General features: G+C 39.7%; 1 protein-coding gene across 2 annotated transcripts; it reads right to left on the bottom strand.

Annotated features, from left to right (window-relative positions):
• Nucleotides 1–11,956: 11,956 nt before the first annotated feature.
• On the bottom strand, nt 11,957–16,327 carry LOC139449854 (multiple epidermal growth factor-like domains protein 10). Of its 2 annotated transcripts, XM_071231419.1 has the most exons (5): nt 16,310–16,327; nt 15,256–15,314; nt 13,706–14,605; nt 13,200–13,431; nt 11,957–12,936 (listed from the first exon to the last, which is right to left on the bottom strand). In XM_071231419.1, the coding sequence occupies exons 2-5, from the start codon at nt 15,305–15,307 to the stop codon at nt 12,600–12,602; spliced, it is 1,521 nt and encodes a 506-aa protein (XP_071087520.1). In that variant the 5' UTR covers nt 15,308–15,314; nt 16,310–16,327; the 3' UTR covers nt 11,957–12,599. The 2 variants fall into 2 exon arrangements, with proteins under 2 accessions (XP_071087520.1, XP_071087519.1); XM_071231418.1 differs by lacking the exon at nt 16,310–16,327 and having other exon boundaries at nt 15,256–15,557.

Genomic DNA, 16,327 nt, shown 5'->3' with positions numbered 1-16,327 from the left:
GGTCTCGTCGAATAATATCGTGACAATGTTTCCTTAAATTTGAAGTCCTCTGGATTCGCCGAAGAACATAGCAACAATGTTATTTTGTCGGTATTTGCCGGCTCTCGGCGGATCGGTCACATGCGTTTCCCCACTCATTCTCAGTTACGCAAGGAAAAATAGTTCTTTGAATATATACAACATAATCTAGAAATATGTCAACATAATTTCATTCTCTGAATACATTTACAAACAACATTTGGGATAAATCAAATCTTAAAAACAGGTTACAGGAAGTTGAACAAAAATATAAACATGACCTCGATGCACCGAGGCGAGATCAACCTTCAAGCGCGAAATTATATATGACGTCACATAAGTTTGCAAAGAGGTGCATTTCGAGTCGAATGGGAGCATGAGGATGAAATTTATACTTGCTGCTGTTTAAAATGACGATTATGGAGCAGTTATGGAAAACATCCCGACGCGTGAACCCTCCCGTGGCACGAGCAAATTGGGAATATCACCGATTTATGCAAGTGTTGCTTGTGTTTGGATAATCGCAAACCAATTCCGACGATGCGGAATGGACTGGTGGGGATTGAACCGAGTGCTCTGAAACTTGTGTGTTTTGTGTTAATTTTCAACGTCAGGGTGTGTTATATTTGGAGTTTGGGATTTGTCGCGTGTGCTGTTATACTTTGCTAAGCTGGTGTTTCCTGTCACCCGAGATGGACCTACTGTATAACCTGATGCCAGCTTCATTACTGTGCCCTGTCACTCCTCATGTGCCGCCTCTTCTCGGCCTAGAATGCACGGAGAAGGTCGGCCAACTCAGAAACTGGAATAGCAGATTTCGAATTCCGTCTACGGATATTTTCTCGTCTCCGATGACCATCGATAAAACAGGTAGGCAAGTTTTTGGTGTGTGTTTTTTTAATTCCAAGTTTCTTTCCTTACCTTTTTATGTTTTATGGTTTCTCAAAATCTTTGATTTTTTTCCCAATACTGTAGAAAATCGGGTTTTAGTTTGGGATTGATCAGTGCTCTGTGTCAGCGGCCACTTCTGAGCAGGGTACAACATTGTTTTCATTGGTGCTAGATTCCTGTCGTTTCCGAAAACAAGGCATCAAAGTCAATATCGCTAAATAAATCGTTCAATAAATTTCGTTCACCTCAGTAATTTTACAGAATTAATTTTCTTCACTCGCGTTATTAGTATTGAAAGATAGCCATTCAATATCCAAATCACCGCAAGGACAATCCATTTTGTTTCATGTAGCAGCTAGACGACATCAATCACCAGAACCAAAGCATTTATTTATTTATAAGTCAGATTAAATGTTACAAGACCAGGCAAATATACTAAATTCATTATATTGCTGATAAATGCAGGTATTAACAAGAAAATAGAAGACGAGTTGGTCGTAAACACCGATCGAGAATTCGGGGAAACCCCGGAAAGTAGTTACGGCAAAAGTTCACACGATCAATTTCCAAAAAAATTGTTCACATCGTGTGAACTTTTTTTGTCCATTCACAGGTGTGTGAACTCTAAATATGAGATCACGTGACTACCCATTCAGCCAATCAGCATGAAAGAAACAGTGGCGGGAAGCCTAGTGGTTAAAGCGTTAGCTCGTCACGCCGAAGACCCGGGTTCGATTCCCAACATGGGTACAATGTGTGAAACCCATTTCTGATCCATCTCATCCCACATGTGCTCGATTGGTGGGAGATCAGGGGAGCGAGCCGGCCAGGAGATAACATTCACGTTGTTTGGTTGAAGAGAATCCTGAACAAGTCGAGCAATATGAGGCCGGGCGTTGTCATGATGAAAGGTAATGCCTGGGCCATGACGACGCAAAAACAGTAGAACAACAGGGCCGATGATATCGTCGCAGTAGAGCTGTCCATTGAGATTTCCCTCTACCACTATCAAACGGGTCCTCTGTCTTGCTGTAATCCCACCCCATACCATGACGCTGCCGCCCCCGAACCGATCTTCATTCATGACACAATGATTGACGTAACGTTCACCCCCACGTCAGTACACTCGAATCCGTCCATCGCTGTGGCTGAGGTGAGAACGAGACTCGTCAGTGAATAGAACTTGTCCCCACTGCATGGCCGTCCAGCGTAGACGCTGTCTGCACCACTGTAGACGTGCTTGACGATTGTTTCCTGTCAAAATGGGACGTCTGGTGGGTCTTCTGGCGACAATCCCTGCACATATGAGGCTACGACGTAAGGTTTGTGAAGATATTCGTCTAAGGCCAGGGATGCTTCTTGCAGTCACTGTTGCGGGCTGGAATCGATTTCGTAGGTATGTTGTTCGAATCCAGATGTCTTGTCGATTATTGGTTACGCGTGGCCTGCCACTCCGAGAATGGTCTCTGACTGCATTCGTCAGTTGCTAACGTTGCCATAAACACCAAATGGTGTTTATGTAGACGTTAAATTGTCTTGCAACATCACGTTGAGTCGATCCTGCTTCAAGCATGCCAATGGCTCGCAGACGCTCATTTTCGGACAGGCGTAGCATTTCGTAATGTTGAATAATTGCGTAATGTTTTTTTTTCTGAGTTGTTGTTGTCAGCACGATGCTAAACAATGCATATGGGCTCCCGTTAAGGCACATGTGTTTTTACCCATTCGTGGGTAGTGAAATGCATTGGGCTTGCATAAAAGTCAACTTTTGCATGGAATGCATGCTTTTCTGTAGCAGTTGCGTTTTTGTGACTTTTTTATATTTACTACAATATTGAAAACCAAACTTTGCTTGTTTGAAAAATACACTAAAATATTGGTGTCACGTGAATTTTTGTTGTTGAGTAAATAGTTTTATAAAAGTCAGCATTATTATTCTTAATCACATGACAAACTAGCAATAAATCAACGACGCTTTTCTTTATGAAAACAAACAACGGAAAATGATAAGCATAAACGTAGTATTCTGAAATCAACCCCAAATAATGCCGACATACAGACGTATATCCATGCTAACATGTATTACAGCGACAGCGTGCAGACATCGCACAAAGTAAACACACCAGGTAACCGAAAAATCTAAAGTCAGCTGTATGGCCTGCCTGCGCACAGTCCGAGGGAAACAAACGGATCACTAAATCTGGGATGGAATGGGCAATAGAATAGCAAACGTAGCTATGTGCATAGGGAAATAAGTATGCCTATATAAATATATAAAGACTTTAATTATTTTAAAAAAGAGTGACGTGGAAATGCCGAAACGCTATAAGCGAAACGTATCAAATAACAAACACATGCATTAGTTGTTGGGTTTATTTTTAACAGACACCACATCAGAGACCCAGCAGTGATACCTTGAGATTCATGTACAGTAAATACATGGGGGGGTGTACAGGGGCTCGTGATCATTGTCAGACGCATGCTCCAGGGGGCTGATGGTTGGATGGCTTAATGAAACCGCTAATACGTGTGTGCAGTTACCCCAATTATCTGGAGTTAAAGAGCAGATAGATGTATTTCCAAACCTTCTTACTCTGTAGCTATAGTAGTAGAGTATGATGATGATAATAATAATAATAATAATAATAATAATAATAATAATAATAATAATGTAAAGACTCATGATAAAAACAAGGCATTCCACATTTTTCTTAAACGAGCCAAGGATGTGGGACATAATCTCAATGTCGGTGTTGATTTTGTTAATGGTTCTGTACTGCTGGACGGTACAGAAAAGAGTGTCAACCAAGCGAAGTGCCATATCATTTCGGCCTAGACTCAGTTTTTCAAGGAGAGGCTATCTGAACGACCACTGCATCGAGTTTGTGTGCAACGTGTTGAGAAGATCAGCAATCCTGCCGAGTCCTTCGCTTGAATGAAGTCGCGTGGCCTGAAAAATGAAACTGAAGGCTTTCTGGTCGCTGCTCAGTACCAGTCACTTCCCACTCGAAACCGTCAATGTACGATTGTGCATCAAAATGTAAATATGAAATGTAGAATGATTATGTTATGAATTAAATGAGACTGTCCAGCACATTATCAGTGGATGCCCAGCTTTGGCACAAACACAGTATCTTAGTACGACATGATGGTGTAGCTCGATCATTTTATTACCGTCTTCGCCATGCTTGTGGTTTTGACACAGAAGTACACCCATTGTACGACCCGGAATATGTGGAGGGCGTCATGGAAAATGATAAATACAAAATTCTTTTGAACAGGCCCATTTACAGCCTTAGACGTAGCAAGGCCAACAAACCTGATCTTGTCCTTTTTGATAAATCTAATGAAATCATTTGTATCATTGAATTTTCTGTCCCCTTTGACACTAATTTGATTGACAAGATTGAGGAAAAACATGGCAAATATGCGGACCTCACTTTCGAAATGTCACGCTTGCATGCCAAGTACCAAGTTGTCCGACTCCCCATTGTTCTCGGTGCCTTAGGTTTGGTACCTCCCAATCTGTTGACTGACAACGGGAGAGTACCCGGGTTTGCGACCAGGAATACAGCCCTTCTGGCAATCTGGGTAATGCAGAAGGATGCAGTGTCGGGGAGTCTTCACATTCTCCGAAAAGTTCTGGGTAGGTTTGACTGGGCAGCGCTTCCTGGGAGAATTCCCATTCACTGTCTGGGCTGCGTGTAGAGGGGGCAAGGGCCCGGAGCTGATGATGAGCCTAATCAGCTTGACTGTGCCAGGATCACTCAAACCATCTTTGCTGCATTTTTTTAACATGTTTGAATTATGAATTATGTTTGAATTATAATTGAGAATAGTCCGTCAAGGATTGTCTCCCATTAATCGCTGACAACAAATGAGTTTGCAATACTGATGGCAGTCGTTTTAAGCTAAGAGAAGCCATTCCCTCAATATTCATTCTAATTCTTGGACAGAGGTAATTTGCGGGCGTATAAAATTGAGGGTTATGTGTTAAAATATATAAATCTGACAAAATCGGCCAGAGCTATTGAAAGAAGACTAGTACTAAACATAATGAAAACCTTCGCTAAAGTGTAATGTTGTCACGAGACAGGGATTCAGGACCTTGTAACAAAGAGATCGCCGGAGTGCTCATTGTTGCATGAAGTATTAGTATAGAACGTTGCGTCCATATATAATAACTGACAGAGACGTGTTAACAGGACACATTATATGTTGTTAAAATATCATTTAATAAAGAGTACATTGGGACTCCTCTATAATGACGCGTGGCCTGGGGATTAGGCATCAAAATTCGCTGATATCAACATGTATTCATCCCTCCTCCCCACCCAACAAATACATGTAACAACCCCACCCACCCCCACCCCCTTCCCTATTATAAATGACCAGTGCCTGAATCCTGTTCAAATTTATTACTTTTTTATTTGAAAAATGAAACTCTGTCATTTTGTCAATGTCAGCTTCTACCGTCAAAAATCACAATATGTGTTTTGCAATAGTCCTTTGAGCTTACCCGCTCCCATACCCGCAACTATAATACAGTAGAGTTAACCATTTACCTATAAATAAGGGTTCTGCGTTTGCCGCACAAATTGTCAATACAGAATCAGCAAACAACGGTCAAACGAACCCTACTGAACCTAGCACACGTGTCTTACATCCGAGGCACGTAATTCCAAGGAGCGGTCACGTTAACTGCTACTGTGTAAAATTTGCAATGTTTTCATACACCATATTGACATGTTACCATGCATATCCTATGCATAGGTAATCTATGCAATCATATGCAACACTTTAGTTTCATGTTCATAATTTAAAACGTTCAGTCCATTTTACCATTACTAATCATAGTTTAAAAACGTTCATTCCATTTTTCCATTACTAATCATTATTGAAAACGTTCATTCCATTTTACCATTACTAATCATAATTTAAAACGTTCAGTTCATTTTACCATTACTAATCATAATTTGAAACGTTCAGTCCATTTTACCATTACTAATCATAATTTAAAACGCTCAGTCCATTTTACCATTACTAATCATATTTGAAAACGTTCAGTTCATTTTACCATTATTAATCATAATATAAAACGTTTTATATTATACATAAACAAATAGTGGGAGAAGCATGTTAACGCGATTTTTTTCCACTCTTCATATTTGGCGACAATGCGACATATTTTGAACTTGGCAAATGTCGCGTTGTCGCATTGTCGCCTTTTTGTAAAAAACAAACATTATTCAAAGCACAAATTGGTCAAAATGTCGCAACAACGCGACGATGCCCATTCTTGGATTCCACATGCAGTTGTTATAAGTAGCGTGTTTTTGTACAACCCTTCAGGAACCTACTGTTTAATTGTATCCCGTATACACAAGCTACGTGCAATCTATGTGTTATCGCATAGTGATAACTATATTATTGTTACAGCTTAATTAGTAATACTTGTTTGCATTCCATGACCAAAGAACATCAGGTATAGTATTAATGCGATGTCAGATGCTGCTCAATACGTGCATATATCTCAATAACGGTTCAAGTTTGTTCAGTTGACATTATTACCCTGCGAAGAAAGGCAACGCTACATACGTTTTACCACGTCATCTGTATCCATCAAAAATGTACTTGCTCAATGTGGAGCCGTGTCACACGAAACATACATCCACATACAAAGTTCAATCAGTCGACATGTTGTTTGGATTCCCTTAAGTCGCTATGAACTGAACACTTGAGATGGCATGTACATGTGTAGCCTCAGGAATATAAGCATCTGTCATGTGTACAGCAAGGTACTAAAGCTACCTACCAGTGTGGCACTTTCATCTACATTCTCAAGATATGTACAGATCTAGAGATGTTGCTAATCATCAATTAACACTGATGCCTTTATTTGAAAATGTGTCGCAGTTTCGTAATCGCAGAAAAGTATATTATCTCAAGTGAATTTGATTCCGTGATAAAGTTGACAAAAATGTTAAAAGAATAAGTACGATATTTTTTTACGCATCAAAACAATGTGCGTTAATAAGTCACAAGTTCAGGAAACATAATCAGTGTAGAATGTAGTATTCAAACCGCGCGATCATGTTTGGCTGTAACGTTTAATGGACTCACAGTGAACTGCGGCTTGTAAGGCAAATGTGTCTCTCTCCTCTGCCCACATGACGATTTGTCAATACCATTCAGGGGAATCTTGTGTGTACACAAATTTCTGTTGCATGCACAGCCATCAATAAGAGGGCCTATTTAATTTTTAACGGACTAACTTTTATCTGTATTCTGTCCAATAAATATGTTTGTTATCGATTGAAGGTATGCATTGTTCACTTGTTAAAGTAACAAAAAAAATCAATCCTATGATAAAGTCGTGTAAGTATACATATTCCCACGTGCACATATTATACAGTTATTAGTTTCATATTTCTTGTTCGGATTAACCCCGATTACCCTTGTACTCATGTAGTATGCTGACATATGTATGTGTAATTAATACACGTGTATGTGTGAGTGATATATTTATTTGCTGTTGAATGAGGATGAACGATCCTTGGATCAGCGTACACGTACAATAACATTTTATACTCTGAAATCTTTTTTCGTAAGTTGAAGTGAGGTAGCGAAACCTTTTACCTTCGCTCATGATGTGAACCATTTAAAACAATAAAGGAGTAAGCTGGTGATGCGGAGCTGTGCTCCCATGATCAGGGGTGTCATTTAACAAGAATAAAGTAATAATGAAAACGAGGTAATAGGTGCCCAGGTTTATTACTAACAGCTGATTGTACCAACAGGTGACATTAACACATCAAATAAGGGCAATCGGCGCTGGCACAGATCACTGATTAATTACATCGGAGTAAATACCAAAGCGGCTTAACTAAGCAACTCTATTGCAGTAACAAAATGAGAGTAGCTCAAACAACACTTTGACAAGATACTGACAAGATGCATACACATCCAATTAAGTTGGCTGCGACCAATTAATACCTGAGCTACATATGTAAGTAACTCAACACTCAAACGAGTGAATAGCCTCGGGTGGGTTAAATAACGGGAAATAAGCACAGAGGGACTATGGCAAAAAGTCACTCGGACAATATAATGGAAGAGAACGTCAGAATATCAAACTGGTCTGATCGACTAAAGATTCGGTCACTTAGAAAGAGCAAGGAAATACTGAAGTTCCCAAAGAGCTAGACAATGATGGGAAGGCTGGTTATCCACGGGATACGAGAAAAACTGAGTATTGGAAACCCTAGTTACTAAGTCGAGTTCATTACAACGATGCCAAGCCAGTACCAGATCAAAAGTGGCTACATATAGGATACAGCAAATATCAAGTCCATGTATACATGGTATACGTGTGACATTAAATCACAAGAGAAAGAAATAGTGTATCAAGGAAAGCAATGACACTATATAACGACAACGCCCGGACTTTGTCGAGCGGAGTCGGAAATAAAGCGAGGGAGCTGTGCGGCCACTGGACCGTGACGAGGCTTGATTAAAGACAAGGTGACACTTGCACTGTCCCGCAGCCACAAATAAATATATCAATAACTCTCTTACTTTTCTATACGTAACTTTAAACTTGGTCATACACACACATACACACACATGTATGCAACATACACACACATACACAGACATGTATGCTACATGCACACACATACACACACATACACACACATGTATGCAACATGCATACCATATAGCGTAATAGTTACATTCACTATTGTACATGCCACTCTCGAGACTCTCGCCTCTTGTGTCAAACAGTAGAATGCTTGGGGCCTTTTCTAACCAGGCTTCCCGAGGGGTGTTCAAGAATGAAGGAGATATCCCTTCCTTCCTGTAGATGTCTCTCACTTTGCTGCTGAATTCACCTTCCTTGGGTTGAGGTGCTAATAGAAAATATATACATTAAAGAAATGCAGAACTGTATGTGTGTTTTATTCGACACACGAATAATGAATGTGTATTTATTTTTAAAGATTCCTGCGATACACACGATCGGATAGACTCATTCTTATCACATTATTTTGGGTCTTTACAATACTCATATTATATTCCCTCTAACCAAATCAAATAAGTGCAGCAATGATGCTTGGATTTAATCGTTTTGCTATAAGTTGTGTATTGTTTCAGTCGAATCTACCAAGGCACCTGCTAGATGAGGATGTCGACACAAGAGCAACCATCCCGACAACAGGCCGCAATTCTTTATGCACGTACACGTTCAAACAGATGTGTCAGGTCTGCATTTTTGTCAGAAGGGATGGAACGATTATAATCTTGGACCATATCAAGCACATTGTAAATGATAAAATAAAGTAACAAATAAAATCAACAAACATATGTCTAAAAAGCCAAAATATATACACGGGGAATCTTTGTCACAGATCGTAACCAAACACGATATATCAACCAAGTTCCATATTTTAAACAAAGGTCGCGATTTCCTGCTTAAAACTTTCCAAATAACACGATTTAACCAAAGACTTTCGTCTCATTCTGAAATATATAGAGAGGATATTTCATGGAATATCCTATTTATTATATACTTTTTGTATAGTCTACCGGAAAATTAAATTATTTCATTACAAATGTAAAATTTCAAAACGTAAATTCTCCCTACACAGGGATGGTTCACCACCCCTTGTATTTCCGACTTAAAAAGTGGTTTCGTGTTTTCAAAATCAAAAACATATGAAAGTATAAAAAAATGTTTAGGGTCACGAAAAGTCTTTATCATACATTTAGATATGATTATAATATTATACAAAATCAACTTTTACAAAAAGAAAAACTACGAGACAGCTGTGGGAAGTGACAGAATACACGGTGGTCAAGTGATGGCGTTTTGCAATACGAACAGTCTCGTTTGACGAGTTAAATGAGACAATAACAAAACGGCAAGACGAGATATTAACTCCATAAATGACCATCTGTCATTATTTTGCCTTGTCAATTTGTAACTATAGTAAAAAGGACGTCATCAGTTTGTCTACGGGCCAGACACTACCGATAAAGGGAGACAATTTGAAGGGAAGTAACTCTTGACAACAGTATTATGTTCATTGCAGTGAAATAATTATCAAGTGTGATATTCACTGCAATGAACATGTAACTTTTCTCAACTTCAGCAAACTCAGTCTTTTACACTGAAGTAAATTAAAAATCAAACACGAGGGTGATACCTATTGCTGTAATTTGATTGGCTGCCTGACGTAATGTGCTTGATTTGGACCAATCACAATCCTTATATTAGTTTACGGCAAAAGCGTAATTAGAAACCAACTTTTATCCCATAAAACCGCATGTTACAACTACGAATATACCCCTGGCGAGGTTCATATAATATTATTCATGTTCAAAGCTTTCTAGTGATACCAAACATCGAACGAATCTTCTAACTGTCGTTAATTTTCAAAGCTACGAAATTTTCCCGGTATTTTCTCCTGTCACAGATCAGAAAGCCACTATTATCCGGAAAACATGTGATGATATATCGTATTTGAATTTATTTATTTATTATCATAATTTTCCGATTACTTTAACAACGAAAATAATTAAGAAATAAGTTAGTGGATAGCTCTATTAAGAAATCTTAAAATTGCTGAAAATCGCCATAATTTGCGCTTCTTTAATCTTGACTTTATGAATGTGTTACCTTAATTTCTTTTATTACAAACTAACTTTATTAAGTAAATAATGCATTATTTAAATAATGTTATAAACATAACTTTAATATTTACAAACAGTAGGATTAGACCTAAAAATTAAATGGTGAATGACAGGTAGCATGACAATTTCCTTGATAAATGTAGGCTAGGGCGCCGCAATTCGCTGTGCAGAGTTGTGTCCCTTGGGCACTCTAGAAACCTATGATTGTGGGTTCGAGTCCCGGTTCGCCCCGATTATGTTTCTAGGTTTGTCAGCATCATATCGGTGCTCGTGGGTTTCACCGAAGTGGTGAATGTCTAAGACCTGCATCACTTCGGGCGTTCCTCTCACATTAAGCTGACACGCTGTGATATAACTGGAATACTGTTAAAAACGGCGTTAAACCAAACTCACTCACTCACTCCTGCTTCAGCTGAAATGTTTGGACCTAAGGCTTTTCCACTGGGCCTACAGTTTTTTTTAATGTGCTGGCCCTTAAGACCATCGCAACTCTATTACTTTATGCAGACGTGTGGCAGTCGTACATGTAGCTTAGGTTAGTATAAGATCAGAATGAAACTACATGTACTTATTCCAGTAACACTTACAGTTTAGTTATCAATTTGTTTCCAAGCTGTTATGCCCGTAGCTTAACCTTTGTTTTCCTGTTTGATATTGCTGCAATATTGCGAAACTCACTCACTCACTATGCTGAAAGGTGGGTTTATACCTTGAGATAACCATTGTGGTGAGAAAGACGTTGTCTTGAAGAAATCTGTTTTTTTAGTTTCCTATGTTATCCACCCTGTTTGTTTGTTTGTTTCTTTGTTGTTTAACGCCACACTCAGCAATATTCCTGATAAATGACGGCTGTCTGTAAATAATTGAATCTGGACCAGACAATCAAGTGATTGATACCGTGAGCATCGATCTACGCAATTGGGGTATGATGACATGCGTCAACCACACGATCCCGTTAGTCGCCTCTTTCGACAAGCATGGGTTGCTGCAGACCTATTCTTCCCCGGATCTTCCTTGGTCTGTTATCCATTCTGATGCATATTAAACACTGCAGGAATAGTTACCGATGTACATCTACATCTACCTGCTTTTGGGTGATTCGCCTTATGATGTTACATGTCGATATATTTCTAATTCAGGGCACACTCTCAATACGTGTTCACAGACAGGAAAATCACCACTTAATACTTCCTGATGCAGAGTGCACTGTCATGAACCTAACGCGCGAGTTGACTCGAACTGTCAACCTCTATCTCCCTTGAGAACATCACAGAGTACCAATTTAATTCATTCCATTTTATTTAAAAAAGCGATTACATCAACATTGCTTTTTTTACAGAATCATGAGGCATAGTGTTCTTTAAAATATTATAATAAAAAAATAAAATGTACAAATTTCAGAGTATGAAAAGAATATTCCATATCTCATATATATACAAGTATTAGCGAAAATGTAAAGTAAAACATTTTTTTTATGATGAATAAAGATATACAATAAAAGTAAGAATATATTTACATAACTTTACATACGGAACAATCGTCAATGGCCACTTCCGCTACATAAACTCTGCCTGCTTTGTGAAACTTGTGAAAATTTTGTTCTTTTTCACAATGGTATTGACAAATCGTCAAGCATTTGATGGCTGCACAGGAACGTGTGATCGTGAGTTTCAATATGACCTTCATCGCTTCGGGAGTGTCCTTTCACATCAAACTGACACACCGAGGTATATATTTACAACTATCACTAACATTATTAGAAACACAAGGTCTAGGTTTTCAACCGTGAATCAACCAGAAAGTGCGTTTAAACTTCTCAACAAAACCAATAAATGTTTCGGCTTATGTACAAGTTATCCCCCTATTTAAACATTCCGGGAATAGTCATTATGTTGACATGGTAAGGAAAAAACACACTGTCTGCAGTAGAGACAGTAATTGTATCCGTCCATTATTAAAGTATGTGCACCAGGAGCCACAACATACGGCTAGAGTCAGCCTATGATGTCAAGGTATCCATCCGTAGAAGCAGTGTCCACAACGGACAGGTACTTGTTTACATGGACATCTTTAGATCTGCACTTTCTCGTGTTGTCCTTCAGGTAAACCTTCCTTGGCATCTTGCCGTCTCCTGCAGGGCGGGCGTCTCCTCCTCTTACAGCGGTCTGGTGCTCATCCATATTAACTCGGGTCAAAACAGGGATTTCATAAGACAAGTCAGGTATTTCATCATAGTCATTTTGGCAGGCATATGGTCTGCCCGAAGAAGGCACTTCCGGAGCAAGGTCTTCTTGGCTTATTTTAGGTGCCTGGGGAATCGTCTCCATCTTCCTGGGGAAACAGAACATGAAGCTGTAATTGCCATGCGAGGATGCTGACTGTTTCATTCGTTGGTATTTATATCCATATTCAATTGATAGTTATTCATTTCGGAAAACAAATATGTCCACGGCTCTACGAATTCAACCCTACCTCTCAAAATACAGAGATGACTTTGGATTTTCATAACATGACTGTAACTTACGCATTGTATAACATGTTTTTATGCATTTGCGACTTATATGATGCCAAGAAGGTAAGGACTGTTATTATGCCTTTGCAAACGTCGTTTCTTGGATCTGTGTCGGCATAAGCCAATGCAGGTCAGGGTGAGGACTGTAGTCACAGCGAGGCCGGCGGCAATGCATGACCAGAACACGATGCCTCGCGAACCAGCGGTCAGTTTTGATTTCGCTTCTGCCAGATTGATTTCGGAGATGTTCTGGGTCGACGAACTGACGACGGACAACTGACCCACTCGTGTAGCGCCGCTTGTTTGTTTGGTGACTGAAACCATAAATAAGGATTTGGTATTAACATATTTAATTCACAGATGGGATCATATACCACTGATACAGCACCCTTCAATACTGAATCATTTGACTTGATAAATACGATGCGATAATGAAAGAAAATCCAATAATGTCGTACTGATCAAGTATTGGCTCTAGATATTTCGGGTAATGTCCCATTCCTTATTAAAGGTAAGCATGAAAAGTGCGATCGAGGGTGAATATGGAATGATCGCTATATAAGATGAAGCACGGTAAACATAGCTTACCATCGACTGTTGTGTTTTTAGCCACGCAGACTCCAGTGTACCTCTCACAAGAGAAGCTGCATATGGATTCACATTTCAGGTCACAGTCCGAGCCGAAATAACCATTTTTACATTCATAGCAACGTCCTTTCCTGGAACACCTGTCCTTCTGACAGTTGTCGCAAGCATGTTCACAGCTTTCACCATAGTACCCACTGTTACAGCCATGGCGACATTTCCCGCTTTCTTGGACGCAGATGTTTAATTTGCAATTCTTATTACACCCGTGCTGGCACCGTTCTCCAAAATGTCCATTTTTGCAACCTTCAAGACAGGTTTCATCCACACTGTCGCACATGTCCCTGGACAAGCTTCCATTGTTGCTACAGGTTTCCGAGCACTTGCTGCTGCACTGCTTCTGACAAAACGGACCAGTATACCCACATCTGCAGCCATCGAGACAGCCAGCTGATGTGCATGTTCCAAGGCAGTTCTTACAAGGCTTTTGACAACTGTCGCCCGCATAGTTTTGCCGGCAGTGACTGCACGTTCCAGTGTGGGTGCACAGACGGCAGTTCTGGATACATGTCTTCCCGCAAATAACTCCACCATCACAATTATGAGGTCGCTCGTAACACATTCCATCCTTATCACACCCGGCCGCCCCACAAGACTCGCAGTTATGTTGGCAAAAGTCACCATAATACCCAGAGTTGCATTGCAGACAAGTTTCACTCTGATATCGCTCACAGCGTTTGCATTGTCCAGAGCAGCGTGTACGACATGATTCCCCAGAAAAGCCATCTTTGCAACCATCGTCACATGCTATTCCACCATGGCGTTGTACAGTACAGCTTCCGTTGCGGCACCCTTGGGCACACCTTGTGGCACATTTATACCCCGTGAAACCAGGAAGACATTCTGAAATGCAACAATTGAATGCGGAGTCACACCAATAGGAGTTCCGTCCATGGACACAAAATGTCTCATATCTTTCACTACATGAACGCGCCTTCCATCAACCCGAGTAGTTACATTCGGCAAGGCCAGCACCAAATAGATCCCCGGGCCATAGTTCACCTATACAACGGGTGTAGAGCCACGGGTCTGTGGCTCTTGCACAATTTTCGGCGTCACAACTTTAGTCTAACATTGTAATATTAGATCAGGCGGGCTTTTGTCTCGTGATCTTACCATTACAATTCTGGGCCTATCCAGCATCTATTAGCCACACATGATGGCCAAACAAATTTTGTTTCTAAAATGTCAACGTTCGTGACTGAAGAATGTCAGTTTAAATTGCAAACGCAATTTTCATAACATTTTAATCCATTTCATGAAATCAAGCAGACCACACCATGGTCAAATATATTACGATGTTTAGCAACATTCAGTCACTCACTTTATTCGATATACAAGTCGCCCGTTAATGCCTCAGATGGGAACAAAGACTGTTGTTTCATATCTCGGTTACACATTCCTAATTTTGGGAGATTGTGTTTGGAAACTGCGATTATGGCCAACAGTCCCGCTACATGATGTGGGATGTCGAAACTGAAAGTCATAGTTACCTCCTTGCACAGGCGCGAACAGGAGACAGACTACGGCCAAGTAGGTTAACATTTTGCAGCTGAAAATATAATTTAAACAACCTAAAACTAAAAATGCTTTAAAATCATGTGCACCCTCCATGAAGATCCGGGGTAGAATATGTCTTCCGGTACCCATGCTTGCCGTAAAAGGCGACTATGCTTGTCGTAAGAGGCGACTAACGGGATCGGGTGGTCAGGCTCGCTGACTTGGTTGATGCATGTCATCGATCCCAATTGCGTGGATCGATGCTCATGATGTCAATCACTGGATTGTCTGGTCAAGACTCGATTATTTACAGACCGCCGTCATATAGCTGGAATATTGCTGAGTGCGGCGTTAAACAACAAACAAACAAACAAACCTAAAGAGACCTTCAAAGTTAAAAAAACCAAAGTTATCTGCAAGTGTATCTGCAAATTATTCAGTGCAACTACATGTAGCCTCAGTATGGTTATGCGCATTGATGTGCACACCCATATTAAGATTATTCAAGTAAATCTTTCTTCATTCAGGGGGCTTTTGCACATGGAAATGACAATGGCACTTTTCGGTAAGAAAATATAATTATTAAATATAATATAGTTATAGTACACATGGTCCTTACAAGGCAGCGGTTGTCAATTTTGTTAGATATTTCATGCAATTTCGTAATTTATTAAACCAAAACGTAAAAATAATAGTCATGTTCTGTTCTGTCAAAATCTTCAAAATAATTTTCGATTAATACTTCGCTTAAGTACTAAATTGTAATATACTGTGCACACAATTAAAACAGTTGCTTAAAAAAAGTCAAAATGAAGTTGCTGGCATTACCTATACAATGACTCCTGAGCAGGGTGCAACAACATAAGTTACACTCTCTGACTTTTAAAAAAAATTGCCATTACTTATCTTGAATCTGCAGCAATTAAAACATGTTAGATGAAAAGCATATCAAAAGTGATCTTTTGGTTTTATTTTCCTCTACTATTTGTGAACTCAAGATGAAAAAAATTAATCTGATCGGCAGCAGAAACGGCACACATGACTTACCCCTCTTGCAGCTCCCAA

Source organism: Haliotis cracherodii, unplaced genomic scaffold, assembly GCF_022045235.1.
Source record: "Haliotis cracherodii isolate W230 unplaced genomic scaffold, xgHalCrac1.p SCAF_8, whole genome shotgun sequence".
In the NCBI taxonomy this organism is placed as follows: domain Eukaryota; kingdom Metazoa; phylum Mollusca; class Gastropoda; order Lepetellida; family Haliotidae; genus Haliotis; species Haliotis cracherodii.
The sequence above is the reverse complement of the archived record's forward strand: the minus strand, read 5'-3'. Positions and strand labels throughout refer to the sequence as shown.